This window comes from Mustela nivalis, assembly GCF_964662115.1.
Source record: "Mustela nivalis genome assembly, chromosome: 10".
NCBI lineage: Eukaryota > Metazoa > Chordata > Mammalia > Carnivora > Mustelidae > Mustela > Mustela nivalis.
The window spans coordinates 23,595,663-23,618,399 of record NC_139029.1 but is presented as its reverse complement, the minus strand read 5'-3'; the positions used below and the strand labels follow the sequence as shown (position 1 = coordinate 23,618,399).

The window sequence follows — 22,737 nt, the reverse complement described above, 5'->3', positions numbered from 1 at the left end:
CAAATTCACCACTAGGATGTAGAAAATGAGTTGCTAAGAGCCTGTGGGGAAACATAAGCGTTTCATAATCACATTCCTGACTAAAGGTCCAAAGGGGCCCTTGGGGCTAGTTTTGCCAGGGTCTAGAGGATTGCTTCACAGGGGGTGTGGATGAAACTTTCACACACCAAAAAGCTGGAGGAATTCTTTTCTTATCTGAGAAGGATATCTCCAAGAGATATCTCCAAGAGTTATCTCTTTTGAGAAAAGCTTTTCCTGACTTAAAAAGGTTGTTTTCTTATTATAAAAGTAGTATCTGTTTATTACAGAACTTATTATAGAACTTTTTGAAAATATAAACATGCACAAAGAAGAATGGGAGAGGCTCCTGTAATCACAGTGTACAAAGATCATCACTTGTAACTCAAAAGTGGGATTTTGTTGTAACTGCAATTTTGTATCCTGTTTGGTGAACATTTTCCCATGTGTTTAAATATTTTATACAATGGGGAGGTTCAGAATACAAACTGTTGCAATCTATTTAACCAATCTCTTGTTGAATATTTGGGATATTGCCTTTGTTTTTATTTTGTTCTTTGGTTTGCTTTTTTGAGGCTTTTAGGCTGTTGTGCTACAAGTAGTGTCTTTGTTACACAAATCTTCACGCGTATCTTTCTTTGATTATATCTTTAATTCCTGGAGGTGCAGTTGTTGGGCCAAAGGATATTTGATACATAATATCAACTTGTCTTCTAAGACTGATTTCGCCCATTTGCACTCCCAGAAGCAACTGCAAAGGACTTTACCGGAGTTGCCGGTGTCATTAACTGTCAAAGCCAAACTGGAACTCCTAGCCGGGCCTCAGGTCTTACTTCACTTTTTCCCGCCCACTCCGCACACCCGCCGAGAGCCCCAACCCCGCCTCGGAATATGATGGCCCGCCCCTTCCTTACTCCCTTACGGATTTTGTCCAATCAAAAGCAGCTTTCTACAACGTTGCCTCATGGCTGGTGAGTTGAAGTGTCCATCACACTCGGGGGCGGGAGAAGCGACCTGACGGACGAGGCGGCGGACCAGTGTTAGCGGCGAGCGGGCCGTGCGTGGCGTGCGCGGCGCGCTAGACTGGAAGCGCTGGACCTGCGAGGTGTGTGCTGGCGGCTTGAGCGCTGAGAGGCTTGGCGGCCATGGCTCCCAACGTCCCCGCGCCCGAACCGACCCCAGAGTGTCCCAAAGGCATCCGGGCCGTGCTTCTGGGGCCTCCCGGGGCCGGCAAGGGTACCCAGGTGAGCTGCAGGGGCGGGCTTGGCGGCGGAGCCTGTGGAACTAACTCCAAGGTCAGGACGGCCGGAGCTCCAGAAAGCCCTGGAGCGGGACCTGGAGCCTAGGCCTAGGAAGGGTGTGGGAGAGTTCTGGGAAGGCGTTTGGGAGAGAGTCCAGTTGGAGATCGGGGGAAGTCTGAGTTAGGATTAGAGTTCTGGAGGCATCTCGACTTGAGGTGTCATGTCGGGATCAAAGGACTGATTTAGATTCCTTAAGGAGTTAAAAGCTGAGAGGATTTGAGCGGTAGGGTGAGCCTTCGGTTGAAGTATCTATATTACAGTCTGAGTGGAGTCAGGGACCCCCGATTCCCTACAGTGTGGGAGTGGCTTGTCCAAAGTTATGTTCCAGGCATTTGGGGTAGGGGAACCTTGCTGGTTAGGGTTAATGACTGAAGGCAGAGGAGCATCTTTAGCACGTGGGACATTGGGGGAACTGGGGTGTGCTGATTAAGAGTTCTAAGAGAAATGAGGTATAACCTACCTGAGCCAGTTAAGTTGGGGAAATGAGAGACGGTGTCAACATACAGGTAAGAAAACAGTCCCAGAGAGGTTAGGTTGCTTTCCGAAGATAGCAAAATTAACTTCATGCAGTCTGGAACCTCAGGAACCATGGGGCTCCAGGAGTTTGGACTCTAAAGTTACCTTCTACCTTAGCAGACTGTGGATCCTCACTTGGTGCCGGGGCTGTAATGGACCCATAGATCAGAGTTGGGATTTATGATCTCCTTTTAAGATTTGGAAGCCCATAGGTTGGATTATCAGTGTCCCCTTCCTGCTTAAGGTCTGGCATTGCCCTCCAGGCCACAGGTTCCTGTTGGTTGTTAGCTGCTTAAGATGGAATTCCTGAAAGTCCTGAGCACCTAAATGAATGGTGTTTAGGGGACAGCTGTGTGCCCACTTTTCCTTGAAAAGATTTTGAAAAACACTTGAAAAGATCTTGTCTAAGTCATTCTTCAGACCCCTCTGGCACCCAGCACATCACTTAGCACTTGATGGGGTTGGAAATGGTTGAAGGACAGATTAATGTGGGTGATCACAAGGGAAGTCTGGGAGATACAGGTCATTTCTGTGATAATTGCTTTTTGGCTCTGGGCACTAGGTCAAGAATGACCACTTTCCCTTTTCTATAGCTGGAGCTGATACATCCTTGGAACTCACTGTTACCTAATCCCCTTGACCTCCGTTAACTTTGAAGTCTCTTTCCTGTTGCTATCACCCTCCGTTATTAAGGAAACTGCAGCAGAGGAATATTTAATCCCAGACTCTGCAAATTTTTGCTGTGACTATAAACAGGGTAGCTCAAATGCATCAATTAGTTTTTCTTAGTTCATACAGAAGTTAATAATTTTATTAGTTGTGTAATGAACAACCCATCCCAGTGCTGAGACAAGGGTTTTATAGTCTAGCAAGCTTTGTAACTTCTAAATCTCAATGTCTTCACCTGAAAAATGGTGATAATACCCACCTTACTTATTCAACATTTTATGAGTACCAAACATTGGAGATAGAGCAGTGAACAAGACTGATAGGGTCCTTATTCATATAGACCAAAAGCCGACAAGGATTTTGGGAGAATGTGTTGTATACATGTGTAAAAGCATCCCTACCTACCCAAATGACAACCTCACACATCACAGGCGTTCAATAATTATTGACTTCCTCATCTTATACATTTCCCTTCCCTTACAACCGGATATTTCAGTGTAAAGAGTGATGTATTCAGGAAGTTTTGAAGGAAATTATACTTATGAGCTGATTTATAAGGGTGTGCATACAGCCAGTGTTGGTCAGAGAAGGCTTTGTGGAAGTGAAGGAGATGTAATTGGGACTTGAGGAAACAAGTCTTTTAACCTCTGTACACCTTTCTTTTCGTAAGTGGGACAAAAAGAATACTAGTGGTTGTAGTTTTATGGAGTTAAAAAAAAACAGCAGGGGCATCTGGGTGGCTCTTCTTGCTCTGCAGGAAGCCTGCTTCTCCCTCTCCCACTCCCCCTACTTGTGTTCCCTCTCTCGCTGTCCCTTTCTCTGTCAAATAAATAAAATCTTAAAAAAAAAAAAAAGTAAAATAAAAACAGCAGTGTTCATAAATCAGAGGTTGCAAAGTGGCAGTGTCCAGCAGCATTTAGTCTACAAACACATCCTATATTTATTTTTTTTTTCTTTGAATAGGCTCTACTCCCCAGTGTGGGGCTTGAACTCACAGACCTCAAGATCTGAAGTCTCATGCTCCACTGACTGAGCTAGCAGTGACTCCCTAATTTTTTTAGGGAGGCTAATTTTAGTCACCCTAATTAGGGCAACTCCCTAATATTTTTTTAAAGATTTTATTTATTTTGAGAGAGGGGGTGAGTTAGAAAGCACAAGATGGGGGAGGGGGACTGAGGGCAGAGGGAGAAGCAGAAGCAGACTCCCACTGAGGAGGGAGCCCAACACAGGGCTCAGTCCCAGGACCCCGGATTATGATCTGAGCCAAAGGCAGATGCTTAACCAACTGAGCCACCCAGGCACCCCCTAACTTTTTTTTTTTTTTTAAAGAATTTGTGGGGTTTTTTGGGTTTTTAAAGAGAGAGAGAGAGCACATGACCTGGGGTGGGGGGAAGGCAGTGGAGGTGGGGCAGAGGGAGAGAGAATCTTAAGCAGGCTCCATGCTCATTGCAGAGCCCCACAAGAGGCTTGATCTCACCATCCTGTGAGATCATGATCTGAGCCAAAATCAAGAGTCAAACAAACTGAACGGACTGAGCCACCCAGGTGCCTCAAGTTTGAATACAAAAGAAGACTCGTCCCCATGTACCCATTATCCAGCCCCAAGAACCATCAGCTGGTGGCCATTGCTTCCCCATCCACTTTCCCTTCACAAATTATTTTCAGGCAGCAACCAGATAGCATGACCGAGGTGTCTCTGTCGCCCTGTTCACATTTTTTGCATGTGTCCAGCTTATACCAGTTCTTGCAGGCCAGTCTCTGTCAGCTGGATCAGTGCAGCGACATGACACCTCTGTGAGACCCATACTTTTATTCCCCTTTTGACAGTTAGAGAAACTGAAGTTCAGAGGGCCTGTTCTCTAGTTTACATAGCAAGTTATCGGCAGATCCGTCACCTGAATGGCTCCAAAGCCCCTGCTCTTTTATTGACTATCTCCTACCCTGGGTTAGATTTTCTCCTACCCTATGCATATTGTGCTTGATCGTTTTGGTGTTAGCGATGCAGAGAGCAGCCCTTGCCCTTAAGAAGATACAGTACAAGAAATAGTCACCCTTTGCTCAGTTATGTGACAGGCCCCTAGTCAGATTCCACGTGTCGTCTGATTTAAACCTACAGCCCTAGAAGGTAGGTCCTGTTCTTATCCATGCCCTTTGTACTAATAAACTGAGGCTCAAATGCTGTACCTTGCCCCAGGATAAGCATAAAGAAGTAGCAAAGGCAGGATTTGAATCCATGACTGGTTCCTGAGCAGAGTCACCATCTTTCACAGTTAATACTAGCCTGGGTGTAGAGGCAAAACCGAACAGCACGCGCACAACTCGTACCAGTGTGAAGTACCATGCGTGACGTGTCACAGGAGTGACTGACAAATGCTAGGATTAGTTCAGGGTTAAAACAAGAACTGTCATTTGTCGAGAGTATTCCATTCTTCCTCCTACCCAGCCCATAATGTCGGTATTGTTAGCCCCAATTTATAGATGAGGAGATAGTCTCGAAGAATCCCTGGCCTAAGGTTCCATGGTAAGTTAAGAGGCAGAAGTGATACTCAAACACAGGTTTCTGTGCTTTTTAAAAAACTTTCTATTGAGGTATACTGTATATAGAGAAAGGTACACATATCATAAGTGAGCAACTTGATGGTTCCTCACAACATGAATTTTCACAATTACCCTTGGGCGGCTTATATTCGTGTTAAGAAACAGAATGTTGCCAGCATGGCAAAATCCTCCTTGTGCTCCCTTCCAGGCAGGCGGGCGCACACACACACACACACCCTTTCCTCAGAAACAGCCACTGAGGCTCTGTGGGTTGTTATTGCTGTTTTTTAATAAGGCCATATATCATGGGTAAGTGCTAGGGCTTGCCAGCTCTGATGTTACTAGCTACGCGATCTTGGGCAATTAGCCTCTGAATTTCATTTATAAAATACAGATTAAAAATAGTTCCTACCTCCTGGGTTTGTTGTATATAATGCATACGAACTGCAGTAAAACTGCATAGAAAAATTCCTTGGCATGTTGCAAACATTCAGTTAGCTGATGTTGATGAGTCCTTATCAGAGGAAGAAGGGGTAGGTGGGAGTATTTTGAGAGAGATGCTCAGAATTTGGGAAGAGTAGAAGGGAGAGGAGCTAGGGTCCTCAGAAATGCTTACGTTATGTATTCGGGAACCATCCATAGAGCTGCTGTTTACAGTGGTGCAAGGCATATAGATAGATAAATTTGAAGGTGGAGGTAAATTTGAAGAGCTTAGGCCGTGTAGGAAGTTGATTATGGAGGACACTGAGTACTAGACTAAGATATTTGGACTTCTCCCCTATTGCACTGATGAGACATGGAAGGCTTCTGAATGTGTGTGTAGGTGTTGGGGGTGGGGGGCACGCCCAACAGTATTTTAGGAGATGATTCCAGCTACATATTCAGGAGCATGGGACGTGGGAATGGGAAAGACAGAGGCAGAGAGGTAATTTCAAAGTGAGAAAACACATGAGTTTGAGATTAAATCAAACCTCAGCAACTAATAGCTTCCCTTTATTTCTCTGAATGCCAGACACTGTGCTGAATGCTTCTGCATACGTAATTTTATTAAGTCCCCATTATAGCTCTGAGAGTAGAAATTATTGTCTGGACTCCAGGGATGAAGACAAGACACTGTGGCTTTAAGAAGGCCGCATAACTTGTTCAGGGGCAACACAGTGAGTAAATTGTGGGTCCTAGTTTCCAACCCAGATCTGTACCACCAAAAACCCAGTCTTGTCCCACTGCCCCCGGGGGTTTCACAGACTGTGCATCAGAATCCCTGGGTGCTGCCTGAGAACCACTCAGGCAGAAACTTTAAGGGTGGGCCTGGCTTTATATTTTTAGCATATGCCCCAGATGACTGTGGTAATACACTGAAGACCGAAGACATTAAACCCATCCACCATGCTGCCTGTGTGGTGGTTTCAGCCATTTTTACCCATGCCCCCCACAAAAGCCCACCTCTTCCCCCACAGGGTTCTCACAGAGGTGGCCAGTGAGACACAAGTGGCTCAGGGCCTCAAGCAGCAGGAGTGTGGTCCAGGGGCCAACAGGACAGCCAGGCCTACCAGCTTGTTAAAAATGCAGATGCTCAGGCCCTGCCCTGTGGAATCAGAATCTGCATTTTAGCAGCATCTCCAGGTGGTCTGGAGTAGAAGCAGTGCCCTGAAGCATAATCTTGAAGTGTGAGGGGATGGGGATTAAACAATCCAAAGTTATTTCATCCGAATGCTTCTGTAGGTTGCATTTCTGTGGAGAAATGCAAAAAAGAAAGTCCATGGAGGGAACTCTTCTATTAAATGCCCACTGTGTATCTTAATGTTTTGGGTACTTACTTCCTCAAAACAGCCCAATGTTGTTATCCTTACTATAGCCCAATCAAGTAGATAGACATCCCCAACTGACTGGTGAAGAAACAGATGCTGAGAAGTAACGTAACTGGCCCAAGGTCACACATCTGTAGAATCCCATCATCCCGAAACGCACAAGCCCAGTCGCCAGAATGTTCCCCCAGATTAACTTCAACAACCAACAAGAAAGATTGGCAGAAAAGCTCAATTCTCTGGGAGTGTGGCCACCACGCCAACCTGGAGGGCCAGAAGGTTTTCCATTGCCAGAGAGTCCTGACCCTCACTGGTTTTCCAAAGTGCAGTTTTTAACACGTTCTTCATCTGGATTCCATTTTGCTGTGAAGTCATGTCTTTGCTTGAACTGAATCAGTCCATGAATCAAACTGGAATTTGCTACACTGAGCCTCATCTATTTCCCTTTCCTGTGTGCAACTAAGAAAACTCCCAATGCACTGGCTTGAATAAGAATCCAACCCTACTTATTTTATGAAACAGTTGAACCAGAACACTAAATATCAAGCTTCTTGAACTGATTCTGTGGGGGTGGGGGGCTGGGGTGAGGAGAGTACTCCTGTTGTATTGTTCAGAGTTCTTCCTATTCTGGTCTTTATTCGCTGTATTGTCCACCAAACTAGGAGCCTGTAGAGGCCAGAATCCATGTCTTGTTTTCCTGGCTCCCAGCAGGGTTCTTGGAGGGGGCTTCAGTGTTTTCTTTCTCTATGAATGAACGTGGAATTAGGGCTGGGGCTGCAGTGCCAGCTAAAGTTCACTGAGTGTTTACTCTGTGTCCGTCCCGGTGTATACATGTCGAGCTCCATTTGATCCCATCAGCCCAGTGATGGAGGGCCTGCTACTGTTTCCATTCGACTTAGAGGAGATTTGAAAGGCAGTAAGGTGATACAGTTTTTCTCAAGTCACATATCTAGTGACTGCTGTCTGAACCCCAGGAATTTTGACTCTGAAGCCCATGCTCTTAACCAAAAGGTTATTCTCCCTCCTAAAACTACTATGTAAGTATATACTGTTGGCCAAATCCTCTTTTTATGTATCCTATCTCATCTTCGCAGCTACTTTCTGAGATGAAGACTTTTTGCCTTCATCTTAAACAGACCAGGAAACCGAGCCTCTGAGAGGAAAGGGGAAGAACCAGATGTGCCGGGGGGGAAACCCGCATTCCTCAGCTGGCCCCGGGCTACCTCCCAGACCCCTGGACACCTTACTTGACTGTGGCGCATTCATTCCTTTGGCAAATGTTCATTCAACACATTATATACCAGGCATTGTGCTGAGTGGTTGATCTACGTGAACTCATTTCAACTTTTCAGCAGCTGGGGCGCCTGGCCTGCTCCACGGGTATGACTCTTAATCTCTAGGTCCTAAATTTGAGCCCTACATTGGGCATAGAGATTACTTCAAAATAAAAATCTTAAAATAGGGGCGCCTGAGTGGCTCAGTGGGTTAAGTGTCTGCCTTCTGCTCAGGTCATGATCTCAGGGTCCTGGGATTGAGCCCCCGCATCGGGCTGTCTGCTCAGCAGGGAGCCTGCCCTGCCCTCCCCCCCGCAGCCTACTTGTGATCTCTATCTGTCAAATAAGTAAATAAATAAATCTTTAAAAAATAAAAAGTAAATCTTTAAATAAATAAAGGGACATCTGGGTGATGCAGTTAGTTAAGCATCTGCCTTCGGCTCAGGTCATGATCCCAGGGTCCTGGGATCGAGCCCCACATTGGGTGGCTCCCTGCTCAGCAGGAAGCCTGCTTCTCCCTCTCCCACTCCCCCTGCTTGTATTCCTGCTCTCACAGTGTCTCTCTGTCAAATAAATAAATACAATCTTTTTTAAAATAAATAAACTTCGCAGCAACCCTGAGAGGTACTGATACTGCTGTTTTGATTCTTCCCATTTGTAAACTGAGGCTTTTGTGTCACTAGGGCGTATCTGGTGGAAGTTGTGAGAATAGCTAATATTTATGACCACTTCCCGTGTGCTAGGTGCAGTTTTCAGTGCTTTACAGGGATTCTGTCGTAGAAATCTTACTGTGACCCTATAATTGTTCTACATTGGACTATAACATCTGGTACTTTTATCCCTATTCCAGGTAAGGAAATCGGGCATTGGCCACAGTCCACTGAGCCAGTGACAGGGCCAGACTCACCCCTGGGCAGCCTGATGCCAGGGCCTTCAGTATTAATTCTGTCTTTGTTTTCATCTTCCCCTCCACAGGCACCCAAACTGGCCGAAAACTTCTGCGTCTGCCATTTGGCCACTGGGGACATGCTGAGGGCCATGGTTGCATCTGGCTCAGAACTGGGGAAAAAGCTGAAGGCCACTATGGATGCCGGGAAACTGGTAGGTTCAGTGGTCCCAGTGAATGTGGATATTCCTGCGTCTCAGTCTGCACTGCCTCCTTTGGTGGCCACCAGCCACGTGGAACCATGGGTATTAATTGAGATTTCCTTGAATTGAAAATTGAAAACTCAGCTGCTCAGTCTCACTGGCGGCATTTAAAAGGTTTGTTAGCCAGCGCGGCTTTAGAATGTTTCCATCATTGTAGAAAGTTCTGTTGGACAGCCCTGTGTGCTGCAGGGTGTTCTCACAAACTCACCCACTGCAGACTTCTAGGGTAGCAGGTTATGTGGTATATTCTGAATGTGTGGCATTTATTTTATTCACGGTATTCCTTTTTTTTTTTAAACTTATTTTATTTTATTTTTATTTTAAGTAGGTTCTACACCCAATGTGGGCCTTGACCTCACAACCCTGGGATTAAGCGTCACATGCTCTACTGACAAAGCCAGCCAGGTGCCCCTATTTATAGTATTCTTGAGGTTCTTTGTGCTGATGCGTTTTGTAATAGGCCCTGGTTTTAGAGCCAGAAATGAAACTGCCATCCCTAGGCCAGAACTCAAGGATATATCCAAGAGAGGATGCAGGAAACCACAGGGTGTTTTAACTCTGTTTTTGTGACTCTGTGTTCTGTGTCTCTAACAGTGGAGTTGCTTGGTGACTGGTGAAAGTAATAATTCCTCCTACTTGGGGGATATAATAGCATTTTCTTACATTTGTAGGCCAGTTGATCTATTTGGATGGTTACAATCTATTATCTACTAAATCTTCTTTGATTAGCGCCAGAGCTTAGTTGTAACTGAGTTATTCTGGGAGTTGGCCTCTGGGAATCACCTTCAGGCATTTTAATAAACTGGAACACCAAGAAAACATTTTAATTAAACTACAGAAACAATGGTTCTAGTATAGAATATTCATGAGCAAGAAGATACACTGTGTTGTAAGTACTTACAAGGTTACAAGCCATTTGCTTCCATAACATTTTCCCTGGTTTCTTTTAAGATTTTATTTTTTTTAGGGGCGCCTGGGTGGCTCAGTGGGTTGAGCCTCTCTGCCTTTGGCTCAGGTCATGATCTCGGGGTCCTGGGATTGTGCCCCACATCGGGCTCTCTGCTCAGCGGGGAGTCTGTTCCCTTCTCCCCCACCCCACCCCCCGCCTCCCGCTCTACCTACTTGTGATCTCTCTCTCTGTCAAATAAACAAATAAAATCTTAAAAATATATATTTTATTTTTTTATTTGACAGAGCGAAAGCAAGAGAGGGAGAAGTAGACTTCCTGCTGTGCAGAGAGCCCAATGCGGGACTTGATCCCAGGACCCTAGAATTGTAACCTGAGCCAAAGGCAGACACTTAACTAACTGACTGAGCCACCCAGGTGCCCAACATTTCACTATTTTAAGTTCATACATGAAGATGATCAGATATACCATTTTGGGGGAAGGGGGGTAGAAAAAGGTACGTTTATCATCTGGGAATCACCTTCAGAAGTCATTTTGTGCTTGGCCCTCTGGTCTTCTCGTATCTCAGAATGTTGGTCGGGGAAGGTCTTGGCTTTATCTTTATCCCCAAATTACCTCCTGGCAGGCTTTGAGATTGCATAGCTGTATCTGGGGTACCCCTACTCGCCCACTTGCCCCTTTATCTCTAGCTTTCCCTTCGTGCTTGTGAGACCTTGAGCTAAGCCAGAAAGCTGGATAATTTGGACTTTGGGTCTTGGCATAAGATCTTGTACTGAGAAAAAATTGGGGTATGGCCATGAGATTGCTTATCTCCAGCCTTCACTTCATCACAGAGCTTGTACTTTGTCCCCAGGTTCACAGCGGGTCCCAGGAGATAAAAGTGTTAGCAGCCTTCACGGTCATACCGGTAGGGAACTCTGTTTCTATGAAAGCTCAGGAGGAAAACCAGTTTTTAGAAGCTGGAGGAGTCCTCATTAGGGCTTTTTGAGCAACTAAGAGGTGCGTTGGGCTGGTACCTCATTTCCTTGGCTCTGACCCAGTCTTGCCAGTTCAGCAGCCTTCTCTGTTACCTCATGTCCAGGATGGCCTGAACCACATTACTGTTTGCCTGATCAGAATTGTGAAACAGGGAAGGTTGGTACCTTCCTGCATTTTGGTCGAGCCCCATTCTCCCATGGAGCCCTCCTCAGTGATCTCTCAGCCAGAAGCCCTCATCTTTCTTGTGCCTTGAGGACAGCTGATGAGCTATTATCTGATGGAAAGGATCCTGGCTAATGGTTGGTGAGGTCCTCAGGACCTCAAACATGAGAACCTCCTGTCCAGGTGACGGGCAGTGGGATCCTCTTCCCTCACCTAGATAGTTGGGACACAAGAGAATCTCCAGGGAGGAGAACACATATGTGGCAACCACAAAAATCATGAAACTGAATTTTCTTTGGCATGTGGAGCCATTCCACATTTGCTCTAATATTTGCTTCTTTGGGGTCAAGAAAACATGCTGTTTAATCAGGTTATAGAGACACAAACTTGCGGCCCTGGAGTTGGGCTCATGTCACCTAATTAACAGATTTAAACCCAAGGCTGTCTTGTTCTTAACTTCCAGGTGAGCGATGAAATGGTAGTGGAGCTCATTGAGAAGAATTTGGAGACCCCTCGATGCAAAAATGGCTTTCTTCTAGATGGCTTCCCTCGGACGGTGAGACAGGCAGAAATGGTAGGTGCCTTGCATTTGTATCACTAATGCATGAAAACGAACTCTTGGCCCTTTATCTCGTAATTCCTTTGAGGGAAACAGCTCTGATCAAGCTCTGGTAGCTTAGATGGGCCATATACTACTCTCTTGCAGCTCGACGACCTCATGGAGAAGAGGAAAGAGAAGCTTGACTCTGTGATTGAATTCAGCATCCCAGACTCTCTGCTGATCCGAAGAATCACAGGAAGGTATTTGTCCTCTGAAGGCTTCTCCTGGTCCTGCCTTCTCAGAGCTTTATCAGACCAGCATTGCTCTTGCCCCATCCCAGCCAGGCAGCGTAGTGCCATTTTTACATGGGCTGGTCTTGTATGTGACATGAGATGGAGATACGTGGAAAGAAGAGCAAGGGGTTTGAAGGCAGACAGCATCTCAGGCCTGTCACCTTTTAACTCTGACCCTAGGCAACTTTCTTAATCTATCCAAGGCTGATTCCTCCTGCATAGAGTGGGGTTAATAAGACCCACTTCAAGGAACCACTGTGCATTTTACATACCATGACCTGTGTAGTTTGGAGCCTTGCTTACGGTAGGTACCTCAGAAAGATTCCATTCCTTCCATGGTTATATCCAGTGCCCTGAAATCTGGGTTCATTTGGGAGTTGCCCTACCTTGCTGTAGGTTTTGTAGTATGAAAATAATATGACCACCTACACAAAGTTTAGAAAATGGAGGCAAATTTTGCTCGTGTACAGCCACCTCAGCCAAACCCACTATTGCTTTGTACTTGTTTCAGGGCGCCTGGGGGGCTCAGTCCATTAAGCGTCCGACTCTTCGGTTTTGGCTCAGGTCGTGATCTCAGAGTCATGAGATCCAACCCCGTGTCCGGTGCCGTGCTCAGCACAGAGTCTGCTTCAGATTCTCTCTCCCTCTTCCTCAGCCCACCCCCTCACTCTTTCCTTCTCTTACTCTCTCTCTCTCTCTCTCAAATAATAAATCTTTAAAAATAAATAAAGTACATGTTGCTTAGAGCACCAGGCTGACTCAGCCAAATGAAGCATGCAACTCTTGGTCCCAGGACTGGAGGTCGGATCCCCACATTGGGTGTAGAGTTTACTTAAAATAGTAAATAAAGGGGTGTCTGGGTGGCTCAGCCGTTAAGCATCTGCCTTTGGCTTAAGTCATGATCCCAGGGTCCTAGGATCGAGCCCCATTTCAGGCTCCCTGGTTGGTGGGAGGCATGCTTCTCCCTCTCCTGTTTGTGTTCCCTCTCTTGCTGTGTCTCTCTGTCAAATAAATGAATAAAATCTTAAAAAAAAAAAAAAAACAAAAACAAAAACAGGGACGCCTGGGTGGCTCAGTTGGTTAAGCAGCTGCCTTTGGCTCAGGTCATGATCCCAGCGTCCTGGGATCGAGTCCCACATCGGGCTTCTTGCTCAGCGGGGAGCCTGCTTCTCCCTCTGCCTCTGCCTGCCATTTTGTCTGCCTGTGCTTGCTCTCTCTCCCTCTCTCTCTCTCTGATAAGTAAATAAAATCTTAAAAAAAAAAACAGTAAATAAATACAATCTTTAAAGTACATGTTTCTTTGTAGTAGTCACCACTGAATACAGATATGCTTCTGTTTCTGAACAAGTTTGCCCTGAAAGGGCCACTGCTTTAGGCTACAATTTCCTCTACCCTGTTTCCCTGTCCACTCTGCCATCCGCTTCCAGAAATATGTGGGAAGATCTTGGCCACTAATAGACCTCCTCCCAATCTCATCTTTATTGTGGGCTGTGGCTTTTAGCTTTTATATCCCTTAGTCATTTTGATGGAGTCTCAGGAAGGTAGTCAGTCTGCCATCTTGACCCAGACATCTGTGACCATTATTTTTGCTTGCTGCGCGGTATTTCACAGTAGACGGGCCATCATTTACTCCCTTGTCCTTTTATTGTGGTACAGTTGTGTTTTTTATAGTTGTCTGCTGTTAATTTAATGCTGTGACCATCCTAGTACGTGTAAACTTTTGGAATTAATTAGAAGGAGAATGTTTTCTTGTTGTAAATTTTACTAAGTTGATTTCCTCATGAAGATGTACATTTTTTCTATGGGTCTGTAGTTCATATCTACAAGGGCAGAGATAGACATGTAAACAGACAGCGGGGTGAGTGTTGACAGGTGTTTTCCTGAGGGGCTACGTTAGATATGGTGGGATCCACTTTATTGACGCTGGAGGCCTTTGCATCGATCAGCCCATGTTTCTGGGTGCCTGTTCTGTGTGTAGTGCCATACTGGAGGGTACAGAAGAACAATGTGCCCGTCTCTGACCTCAGAGAGTCTACGAGAAACCTGGGCTGATTAACATAGTCCTAAGGAGCGAGCCTGGGAGCGCAAAGGGAAGGCTGCCTAGGAGAGATGTAATGTCAAACATGGCCTTCCTGGACGGAGAGGATTTCAGCGAGGCTTTCCAGGAAGGGAGTAGAGGTGGGAATGAGTACAGGTTAGGGGAGGGCCTCTAGCTCTAGGGGTGGTGGTAGAGTTTATTTTATTTATCTATTTTATTTATTTATTTCCGGAGTTGGAGGAGTGATCTGCGGGGCTGGATGGTAGAAAAAGTGCTATTGGGAAGAACAGATGGGCGCTTGACTGGGAAAGGTTGGCCAGGGTGAAGAGGGTAGACAGATTAGGAGTCATGGGACGTTTTTAAGCCATGAGGTGTCAGGGCAGGAGCAGCATTCTAAGAACATTAGTTTGGCCCTGGAGTACAGGCTAAACTGGGGCAAAAGAGAAACAGACAAGAGCCCACCTAGGAGGATGATTCTGATCCCCACGTGGAGTTGTGGAGGCTTTTGACTGGGGTTGGCTGGTGGGGAATGAAGATATGCCGAAGAGCAAATTACAAGGTTGTTGTAGAGCATGAAGAAGACCCAGGGTCTGGGTTTGGGGGTGAGTGATACGGTGCAACCACCTCCCTCACAGAGAAGGACACACCAGACTGGTAAAGCAGTTTTTTCAGATTCACTCTGGATTAGTGGCAGAACTAGCACTGAAAGTGGGCTTTCTGCCTCCTGGTCCACTACAGTGAGGGTTGGAAGAAAAAGCGGCAGGGACTAGTTGGTTTAATTTGAATCTTATTTAAATCTGACATGATAAAAATGCACTGTAAATTTTGATCAGCTCTGACCTCACTTCTGACGATATTATGAGTCATTACTTTATGTCTTGAATATGTATGGTTGGCGGTTATGGGTTTTAACTTTCTCAGTGTTGGCTGTCCAATATCCTAATTATCCTGCCAGTTGGCTGTCCTAATGTCTCTTTTTTTTTCTTTTTCTCTTTTTTTTTTTTAAATTTTCTCAGTGATTCTTAAGCATTTTTTAAAAAGATTTTATTTATTTATTTGAAAGACAGAGATCACAAGTAGAAGGGGAGGAAGGGAAGCAGGCTCCCCACTGAGCAGAGAGCCCGATGTGGGGCTCGATCCCAGGACCCTGGGATCATGACCTGAGCCGTAGGCAGAGGCTTTAACCCACTGAGCCACCCAGGTGCTCCTCTCCTAATGTCTCAAGCCGTCCACCCTTTGTGGCTGAGAAAACAGCCATCTGAAGTGTCCTCCTCGAGACAGCAACGGCTCTAGAATCCCAGCTCATGTCCCTCCCCATCACGACCCCCACCACTAGGTCAGGCTCAGTGGTCCTTAGAGCTGTTGTGGTTGGTACTGAGACCAGTTCCACTTCGAAAACTTGGATCTTGGACTTTGTTTTGTTGCCCTTCTGGGGAGTGAGCCTGGCATTCCTCTTAAAATGAAGTCTGAGCGCAGGGAAGGAGCCTTGTGTTGTCTGTATCTGGAGGGCTGAGGGAATCAAAGTAAGCGAGAGATGTAGGGATGTGGAAATGAAAGAGTCAGGTCTGCTGCAGCCTGGCTGCTGGGTGCCTTGTGCTTTCCAGAAGGGGAAGAATCATGGTCCATGTCTCGAGCTTGCAACCCTTTGCAGAGGGAAAGCTGTAGCTGAGCCCCGCAACCTTTCCCCAGGTCTCCCAATAGAGGCACCAGAGGAACTTCACCAGTGACTCAAATAAAAGGGCCTGACAACAGGCATAGCCATCAGTGTAGCCTGTTCTACTCAGCCATCACCTTGCCCCCACCAGTGCTGTAAATGGACCACTTAGCACCCCAAAAGTGTGCTGTCGAAACTGAGGAAGGGGAAGGGGGAGAGGGAGAGAGAATCTCAAGCAGACTGCTCTGCGTGGAAACCGATGCAGGGCTTGATCTAACGACCCTGAGATTGTGACCTGAGCTGAAGCCAAGAGTCCAACACTCAACCGACTGAGCCACCCTCGCGCCCCTGCCCAGGCTTTGATAGTCTGACCCGGACTTTAGCAACGGATGTGCCGAGATGTGGATCCCCTCAGCCATCAGAGCAGCTGGGTAGGCCTGGGCTATTCCGGAGGGGAAGCACGCAAGTGCTTAACACATAAATGCTTCCGCCGGCGCCAAGAGGTGAAAAATGTTGGGAAGCTCTGGTGTAACAGACCTTCATCAGGAGAGCAGGCATCCATTCAGTAAGAAGGCCCAGGTCTGCACAAACGTGGCAAACTAGATGGTCCGTGGCTGCTGGGCAGTGTTTGGCCTGCCTTCCTCCCTTCTTAGGTTTCTAGGCTCCCGTGGCATGGCCCCTCACAGTCAGGAACTCGAGTTTCCGGCCCAAGGGGGCCCGGCAGAGATGGGGTGCCCAGCTACGTTTTCAGCACCCACTAAACACTTAATTCTTGGGCACTTCCTGACTTGTTGAGTAAGTCCTTTCCCCTGGTGCCAATGTTCGTATTGCTTGGCCCTCCGATGCTTCAGGAGTGCCACCCTGTCTGGTGCTGTTTGCATCTAAAGGACATAATACTTCGCCATCACACCTTTCTGGTCTTTGTAACCGAACTGGGATAGAAAATAGGGTTAGCTTCTTTGTCCTCTGGCCTCCATGGCATGTTGTACAAATCTCTATTAAAGGATAGTCACATTTATTTTCGTTTTTTCCTCATTTGTCCCTCCCACTAGAGTAAGTGCTGCTTTTGATCAGGCATCTTGATTCATTGCAGTGCGGCCCCTGGATTCAGTATGACGCCTGAGTCGGACTAAGCACTTAATAAAATAAACGTCTGTTGGGCGAGTGGGTGAATAAAATGAAGGGCTGTGTAAGACCAGCACCGGGTTCCTGAGTTAGGTGCTTAACGCCAGCCTCGGCAGCCAGACGGTCATTATCATATTAGGTCAAAGTAGAAAACATACTCCCTCTGGCATAAGCTTCCTGGAAGCCCGGCTATCTTCCCAAGCGAGAGACGCCTATGGCAGGGTTCTGGCTGGATAAAGTCCTCATGTCCAGCTCCTCTGTCATTGCTTATCAACCTGGAGACCCCTGGGGTGCTGGGGTACTTTCAGGCAACCTGACTCATGTTCGTTTGCTGTCTTTCAGGCTGATTCACCCTCTGAGTGGCCGTTCCTACCACGAGGAGTTCAACCCCCCAAAGGAACACATGAAAGATGACGTATGTAAACCCAGGACAGGAAATTTCCTTTTCCTTCCTTCCCCTTTCTTCCTTTCTGTTCTCTGTTCTTTCCATCTTCTCTTTATTCCTACCAATATGATTAATTTAACCATGAGAAATACCACTACCAAGTAAACCTCATGTGCCGTGGCCCTTCTGTCTACACAGCGCCTTCCTGGGTGGTTTATTATTTGACTTTGAGGTAGCTACCAGCACTGGCTACTTCACAGTGCCCAGTTTATACCTGTCTTTGGTCTAGCGCAGCCCCTCTCTGTTATCATGGTGATCTAAATGATTGACTAACCTCAGGAGAGGGCTGCTTGGAAGCCCAGAGGCAGAGCCAAGCTGGGAGAACAGGACTGAAGAGAGATGTGTTGATCGGTCCTAACTTTAGAAGAATGTCCTCTCTGTTGACTCTGCTGTGTCTGACAGATACAGATTGTTTAGGCTGGATTAACGTTGCCAAGTGCCCAGTCTGCAGTGACTTTCAGATGTGACAAGGAGGGTCTTGTACATGTTCGCTGTAACATTTGCAGTACTAGGTCTGTTTGACCTGTTCTAGAACATGTAGGTGAGAGTGAGAATCCTGGGTTTGCCTTTGTCCCTGCAGACAAGTTCGTCAGGTCCTACAGGTTTCAGAACCTTCGTGTCAGTGTAGCCACGTATCCCACGATTGGGAACTCTGCCATTCAGAGTTCTTTCTCATTTACTTGCCACTTCTACAACACTGATGGCCGACACCCTAGTGAAAACACCGAATACTTTGCCAACTAAGGTTACAATGGCAAATGCATCTCTGATATTTTATGTATTCTCAGTCTCGAGGGCCTGTATCTTTCCTGCTTCTGATCCTAGAAGTGTTCATCTTGGAAGCCAAGCAGCCTGTGCAGAAGCTCAGCCCCTTCCTCACACTTTGCTGCCTCAGGCTGCCCGGCTGCTCCGGACTAGTTGGTCTCCTCCTAGGACCAACTTCCTGGGAGTCGCAAAGCTATTTAGAGTTTCACAGTGGAGGGGATCTAGATCATCTTTCTTTCCCTCTGATGGACTTTGGGAGCAGACAGCATCGCATATCTGCACCTGGCATCATCAGATAAGGAACCTTGCTAACTGTCCCAGACTTTCACTGCCCCCTTCCTATTCTCAGGTCACTGGGGAGCCCTTGATCCGACGATCAGATGATAATGAGAAGGCCTTGAAGATCCGCCTGGAGGCCTACCACTCTCAGACCACCCCGCTGGTGGAGTACTACAGGAAACGAGGGATCCACTCTGTCATCGATGCCACCCAGACCCCCGACGTCGTGTTTGCCAGCATCCTAGCGGCCTTCTCCAAAGCCACATGTAAAGACTTGGTTATGTTTATCTAATGTTGGGTCCAAAAAGGAATTTCTTTCTTCCTATCCCTGTTGAGGGAGGGTGGGAATTACAGAGCAGGCAGAGGGAAGCTTCCTGAGGCCAGCGAGAATACCATTTGTTATACTGATTAAAAAAGCGCTTGCTTGATGTCTCTTTAGCGTGTGTGCAACTCTCATCTCATCTGTGTGTGTGCGTGCGTGTGTTCGTTGATTTAAATACATGTACACTCTTCCTTTTTTCTAAGGTACAGGCAAGATTGCTCTGCCAGCTGTTTACTTCTTTAGCCATAGTCTTGATTTTTATTTATTTTTACCAAGATAACCTAACTCAGATATCTGCCAGGCACCGCAGTTCTAGAACCTCATGGTCCCTCTCCCAACAGCTGAGTAGGAGTCCAGGATCACATGAAGTCAAGCAGGGCCAAGGTTCCCACTTGTTTTCTACCCCACAGTGAAAAGCCACAAGTCAGTATGTGGATGGGGATTGTTCTTTTTTTTTTCCCCTCAGTGAAAAGAAAAGGGCATATACACTACAGATTTCAGAAATAACTGGTAGAGGTATCACCATAGAAAGATCTAGGCTAAGATGGAAAATTTCGGTGATTTCACAGTGCTGTAAAGTAGGGACCCCTTGGGCCCCGTGTGTAGAAACCCAATTGTTGCCAAAGAATTAAACCCAAGTCAATGGTCCTCTTGAATTCATGCTGCCTTCCGAACATCCAGGCAGGGCATCTGAGAGCAGCCAGGCCACTTCCCAGAGAGACCAGGGTAGGTTGGTTTGTTTGCATTTTTTAATGTTGGTCTCAGTCCAAGTACGAACAAAACTGATTTGGAGGTGCTCTGTTCTTGGCCTCATTAGAGTTTACTCAAACCCAGTCTCTGCAGGATATGAAACCGCAATCAGATGTGTCTCTTGTAAACTCGGACTCTCTCCACAGACTCCCCAAGAAAAGATCACCCAAAATAAGATCAACTATGACAGGAACCAGCTTTTACTCCTAACTTCAGTTCTCCATCTAGTAAGCATTTCCTGAGGTCCATGCTGTGCTATTTGACTTGTGGCAAACAGGTGAATTAATAGACTGTTGGAAGAGGCCACAAAACAGCAGCTTCTGGAAAAACCATTGGAAAACCAGTGGCAGGCCCAGTAAATAACGTCGCCAGCCCTGGCACAATCTGCTGACTTGGTGCAGTGAGCTCTAGAGTCCCAGTCCCCGTCTGACCTGAGTCTCCTGCTGTCTGTGGAACTCTGAGAGGGCTTGTCCCCTGTCCACCTGGAAGCTGGGCATGGGTACGTGGCTATCTTGCTTCCCTTTGGTCTGGTTCAAGTGAGTGTCTGCCAGCTCTGCTCTGCCTTGCCTCCCTGCCTGTAAACTAACTCCGCCCATTCTGAACAGAAACCTAGTCTGCCATGGGGCATTTCTGGGAAGCACATGACTTCAGGGAAGAGGAGTGAAACCAAAACTATGAGCTGTGTCTGCAGTGGCTTGGGGCCCTTCTCTGGGGGAGGGAGACCTCACAGATCCTGGAGTCCACTCGCCTTTCCCAGGGGACAGCTGCAGCCACTTGGCCTTGAGGTGGCTGGCCTTGAGTGTTTGCTAATTGAATGTGTGTGATCCTCCTCAAATACTTGTCACCTATCTGTATACATTCACATGTGCATATTTGGGCTGCTGGTGAACCTAGAACATACAGGATGCATATGTCCTTTGGGGGGTGGTCAGGATTTAGATTTTTGCTTCATTTAATTACATGGCCTTAACCTCAGCAGGCAGGAGAGCTTTCTCCCGACAGAAATGTCCAGTGTCTGATGCATTTGGTTGCTGGGGCATGCATGCCAGCCTTCCCTGATATTTACTTGGTTTTTAAAAACCCATTTTGTTCTCTCTTGTTTCCTCTCTATTTCAGCCTAGTAGCAGAAGGCCAGGCGAGACTGCACCACTGTTCATCACCCCGCGGCGTGATCCCTGCTCTTAGGTGCTGGGCAGAGGGGAGGGGTGGTCAGGGTGAGGATGGAGAGGGAGGAATGGCGAGGGCCCAAAAGGAGTAACGGAGAGCAACAATGGGATAGGCCGTCTCTTTCACACGTCATAGAGGAGTCTGAAAAAGGGGGAAATTAATTTTTTTTAAAAAACCTGATTAGAGGCTGTAAATAGAAATAGGGAGGTACAGTATTGTTTCTAAGGAAGCCAGGTTTCCTTTACTGTGGATTGATGACAATATTTTTTAAAGCCAAATGTCCTAAGACCTCAGTTTTTATCTCAGAGCCTCATGGGTTGCCAGCCTGAGAATGCAGGAAGTCAGACTGTTGCCCCGTCTTTCCAAAAGCCTGGAATGGCGGTGGTTCGACTTCTGGCCCTGGTTCTCTTGAGACCGTGAGATCAAAAGATCATCTCTGCATTGGGAAGATTGGGAGGGGGCATGTTCAAGGGGCCATGGCTCAGCCAATCAAGTTTACTGGAGTTGGGGGAAGACGGGGCTGGTCTCCCTCCTCAACCACATACTGCTGTGTACTGGTTCCCGCCCTGTTCTCATGGGTCAGCTCCCAGCAGCCACCCAGCATCCCTGCACTCTTGCCATCTTGCATCCATAATGTGGGAAGGGACCCTTATTAATAAATGAGCAAGTGCCCTAAGCAACGTCATCCAAAGATTGTCCTTTCCATCCTCAAATCCTGTGACTGGGATCACTCGTCAGCACTGTGATGTATTATTTTCAATGAGGTGCCTTTCTTAACTGACCAAATGCTGCCTTGTTTGGCCCCTAAATCAATAAAGTATGTTAAAAATTTGTATCCCCTGTTGTGGCTTTTTTTTTTTTTTTTTTGAGGGGATCTGGGCTAGGAGGGAAAAAAGGCATTGAATTCTGAATCTGGCTTGGAAACTCCTTCTTGTCACTAGAAGTCACAAGGCAGAAAGGTCCACGTGTGTGCTCCTAAGATGAGCCACGCGACCTCTTGAACTTTAGCTGAGATGCAGGCAGGCTTTTCTTGCCCCTAAGGACAAAGCAGCTCAGCTTCGTGGCGACCGCGCTGTGCTCGGAGCTCAGAGGATGTGCGAGGAATCCCGGCCAGTCATTTACTCTGCTCCTGTTTCCTTGTCTGAGAAAAGGGGTGTGATGCCACCTTCTCAAACTTGTTGGCATTAAATGAAGTTTATAAAAAGAAGCTTTGTGCTTGGCGCCTGGCACACAGCAGACACTTGATAAGTGTTAGTTGGATCAGAATATATACAAAAATATCTGCTTCGTGCCGGGCTGGAGGATTGTTGAGTGGACAGCTGTCCGCAGCCTAGAAAGCCAGTGCTTCTCATCCCTAGCCAGATTTTTGGCTGTCTCTTCAGCTGTCTCTTCAACACTCCCGGTTGCTTCTTTATAAATCCATTTCCTGCTCAGCAAAAGAGCCAAGCTGAAGCTCTCAGGCTCTTTGGAAGAGTCGCCTCTGTCAGGCCAGCTTCTGAGAAATGACTGCTATTCCCGAAACCAGAGGAAGCTGGGCTGGAAGCTTCTCCAGGCTTGCTTGTTCTGGAGAAATCCGGAGTGGTCAGGGGCCTATAAAGGCCGAGTCTTGAACCATCTCCTCCCTCTCCTTCCCCAGCTCCCCACCTCTCCTGCGGTCCTTTCAGGTGCCAACATGACTGACTCACTCATCTTTTTGTTCCCTGAGCTATTTAAATGCCCCATGAAAACCTTCTTCCCTTCCTCAATTGTTGTGCAACAAACTGGGGGAAAGATCCACGCACCCAGTCCAGGAGGCCTCTGCGTGGTGCGGTTTGGAAGAATGGCCTGAGAGAAGACTGGGAGACCTGTCGTTCAGGGCTTTCGGCTTGCTTTCCTCATCCGGAAACTAATTGGAACCATTCCCCTGCCTGGAAGACTGACACCAGGCCAGGTACCGCATGGGGGCTTCTTAGCCAAGACTTCGCTCAGCCCTCCCAGGGCATCCGGGTGGTCAGAGCTGTCCTTCTCTTACAAATGAAGTGAGACCTGGAGCGGCGAGGT

The 22,737-nt window shown here is 47.0% G+C and overlaps 1 protein-coding gene across 3 annotated transcripts; it reads left to right on the top strand.

Annotated features, from left to right (window-relative positions):
• Positions 1–1,025: 1,025 nt before the first annotated feature.
• AK2 (adenylate kinase 2) lies at positions 1,026–21,532 on the top strand (the record flags this gene model as incomplete). Of its 3 annotated transcripts, XM_082685774.1 has the most annotated exons (7): positions 1,026–1,262; positions 9,097–9,222; positions 11,782–11,892; positions 12,025–12,119; positions 17,312–17,384; positions 18,529–18,724; positions 20,647–21,532. In XM_082685774.1, exons 1-7 carry the CDS (start codon positions 1,164–1,166, stop codon positions 20,649–20,651), a joined length of 705 nt encoding a protein of 234 aa, XP_082541900.1. In that variant the 5' UTR covers positions 1,026–1,163. The 3 variants fall into 3 exon arrangements, with proteins under 3 accessions (XP_082541900.1, XP_082541899.1, XP_082541901.1); XM_082685773.1 differs by lacking the exon at positions 20,647–21,532 and having other exon boundaries at positions 1,063–1,262; positions 18,529–18,896; XM_082685775.1 differs by lacking the exons at positions 12,025–12,119; positions 18,529–18,724; positions 20,647–21,532 and having other exon boundaries at positions 1,069–1,262; positions 17,312–17,383.
• Between the last annotated feature and the right edge of the window lie 1,205 nt (positions 21,533–22,737).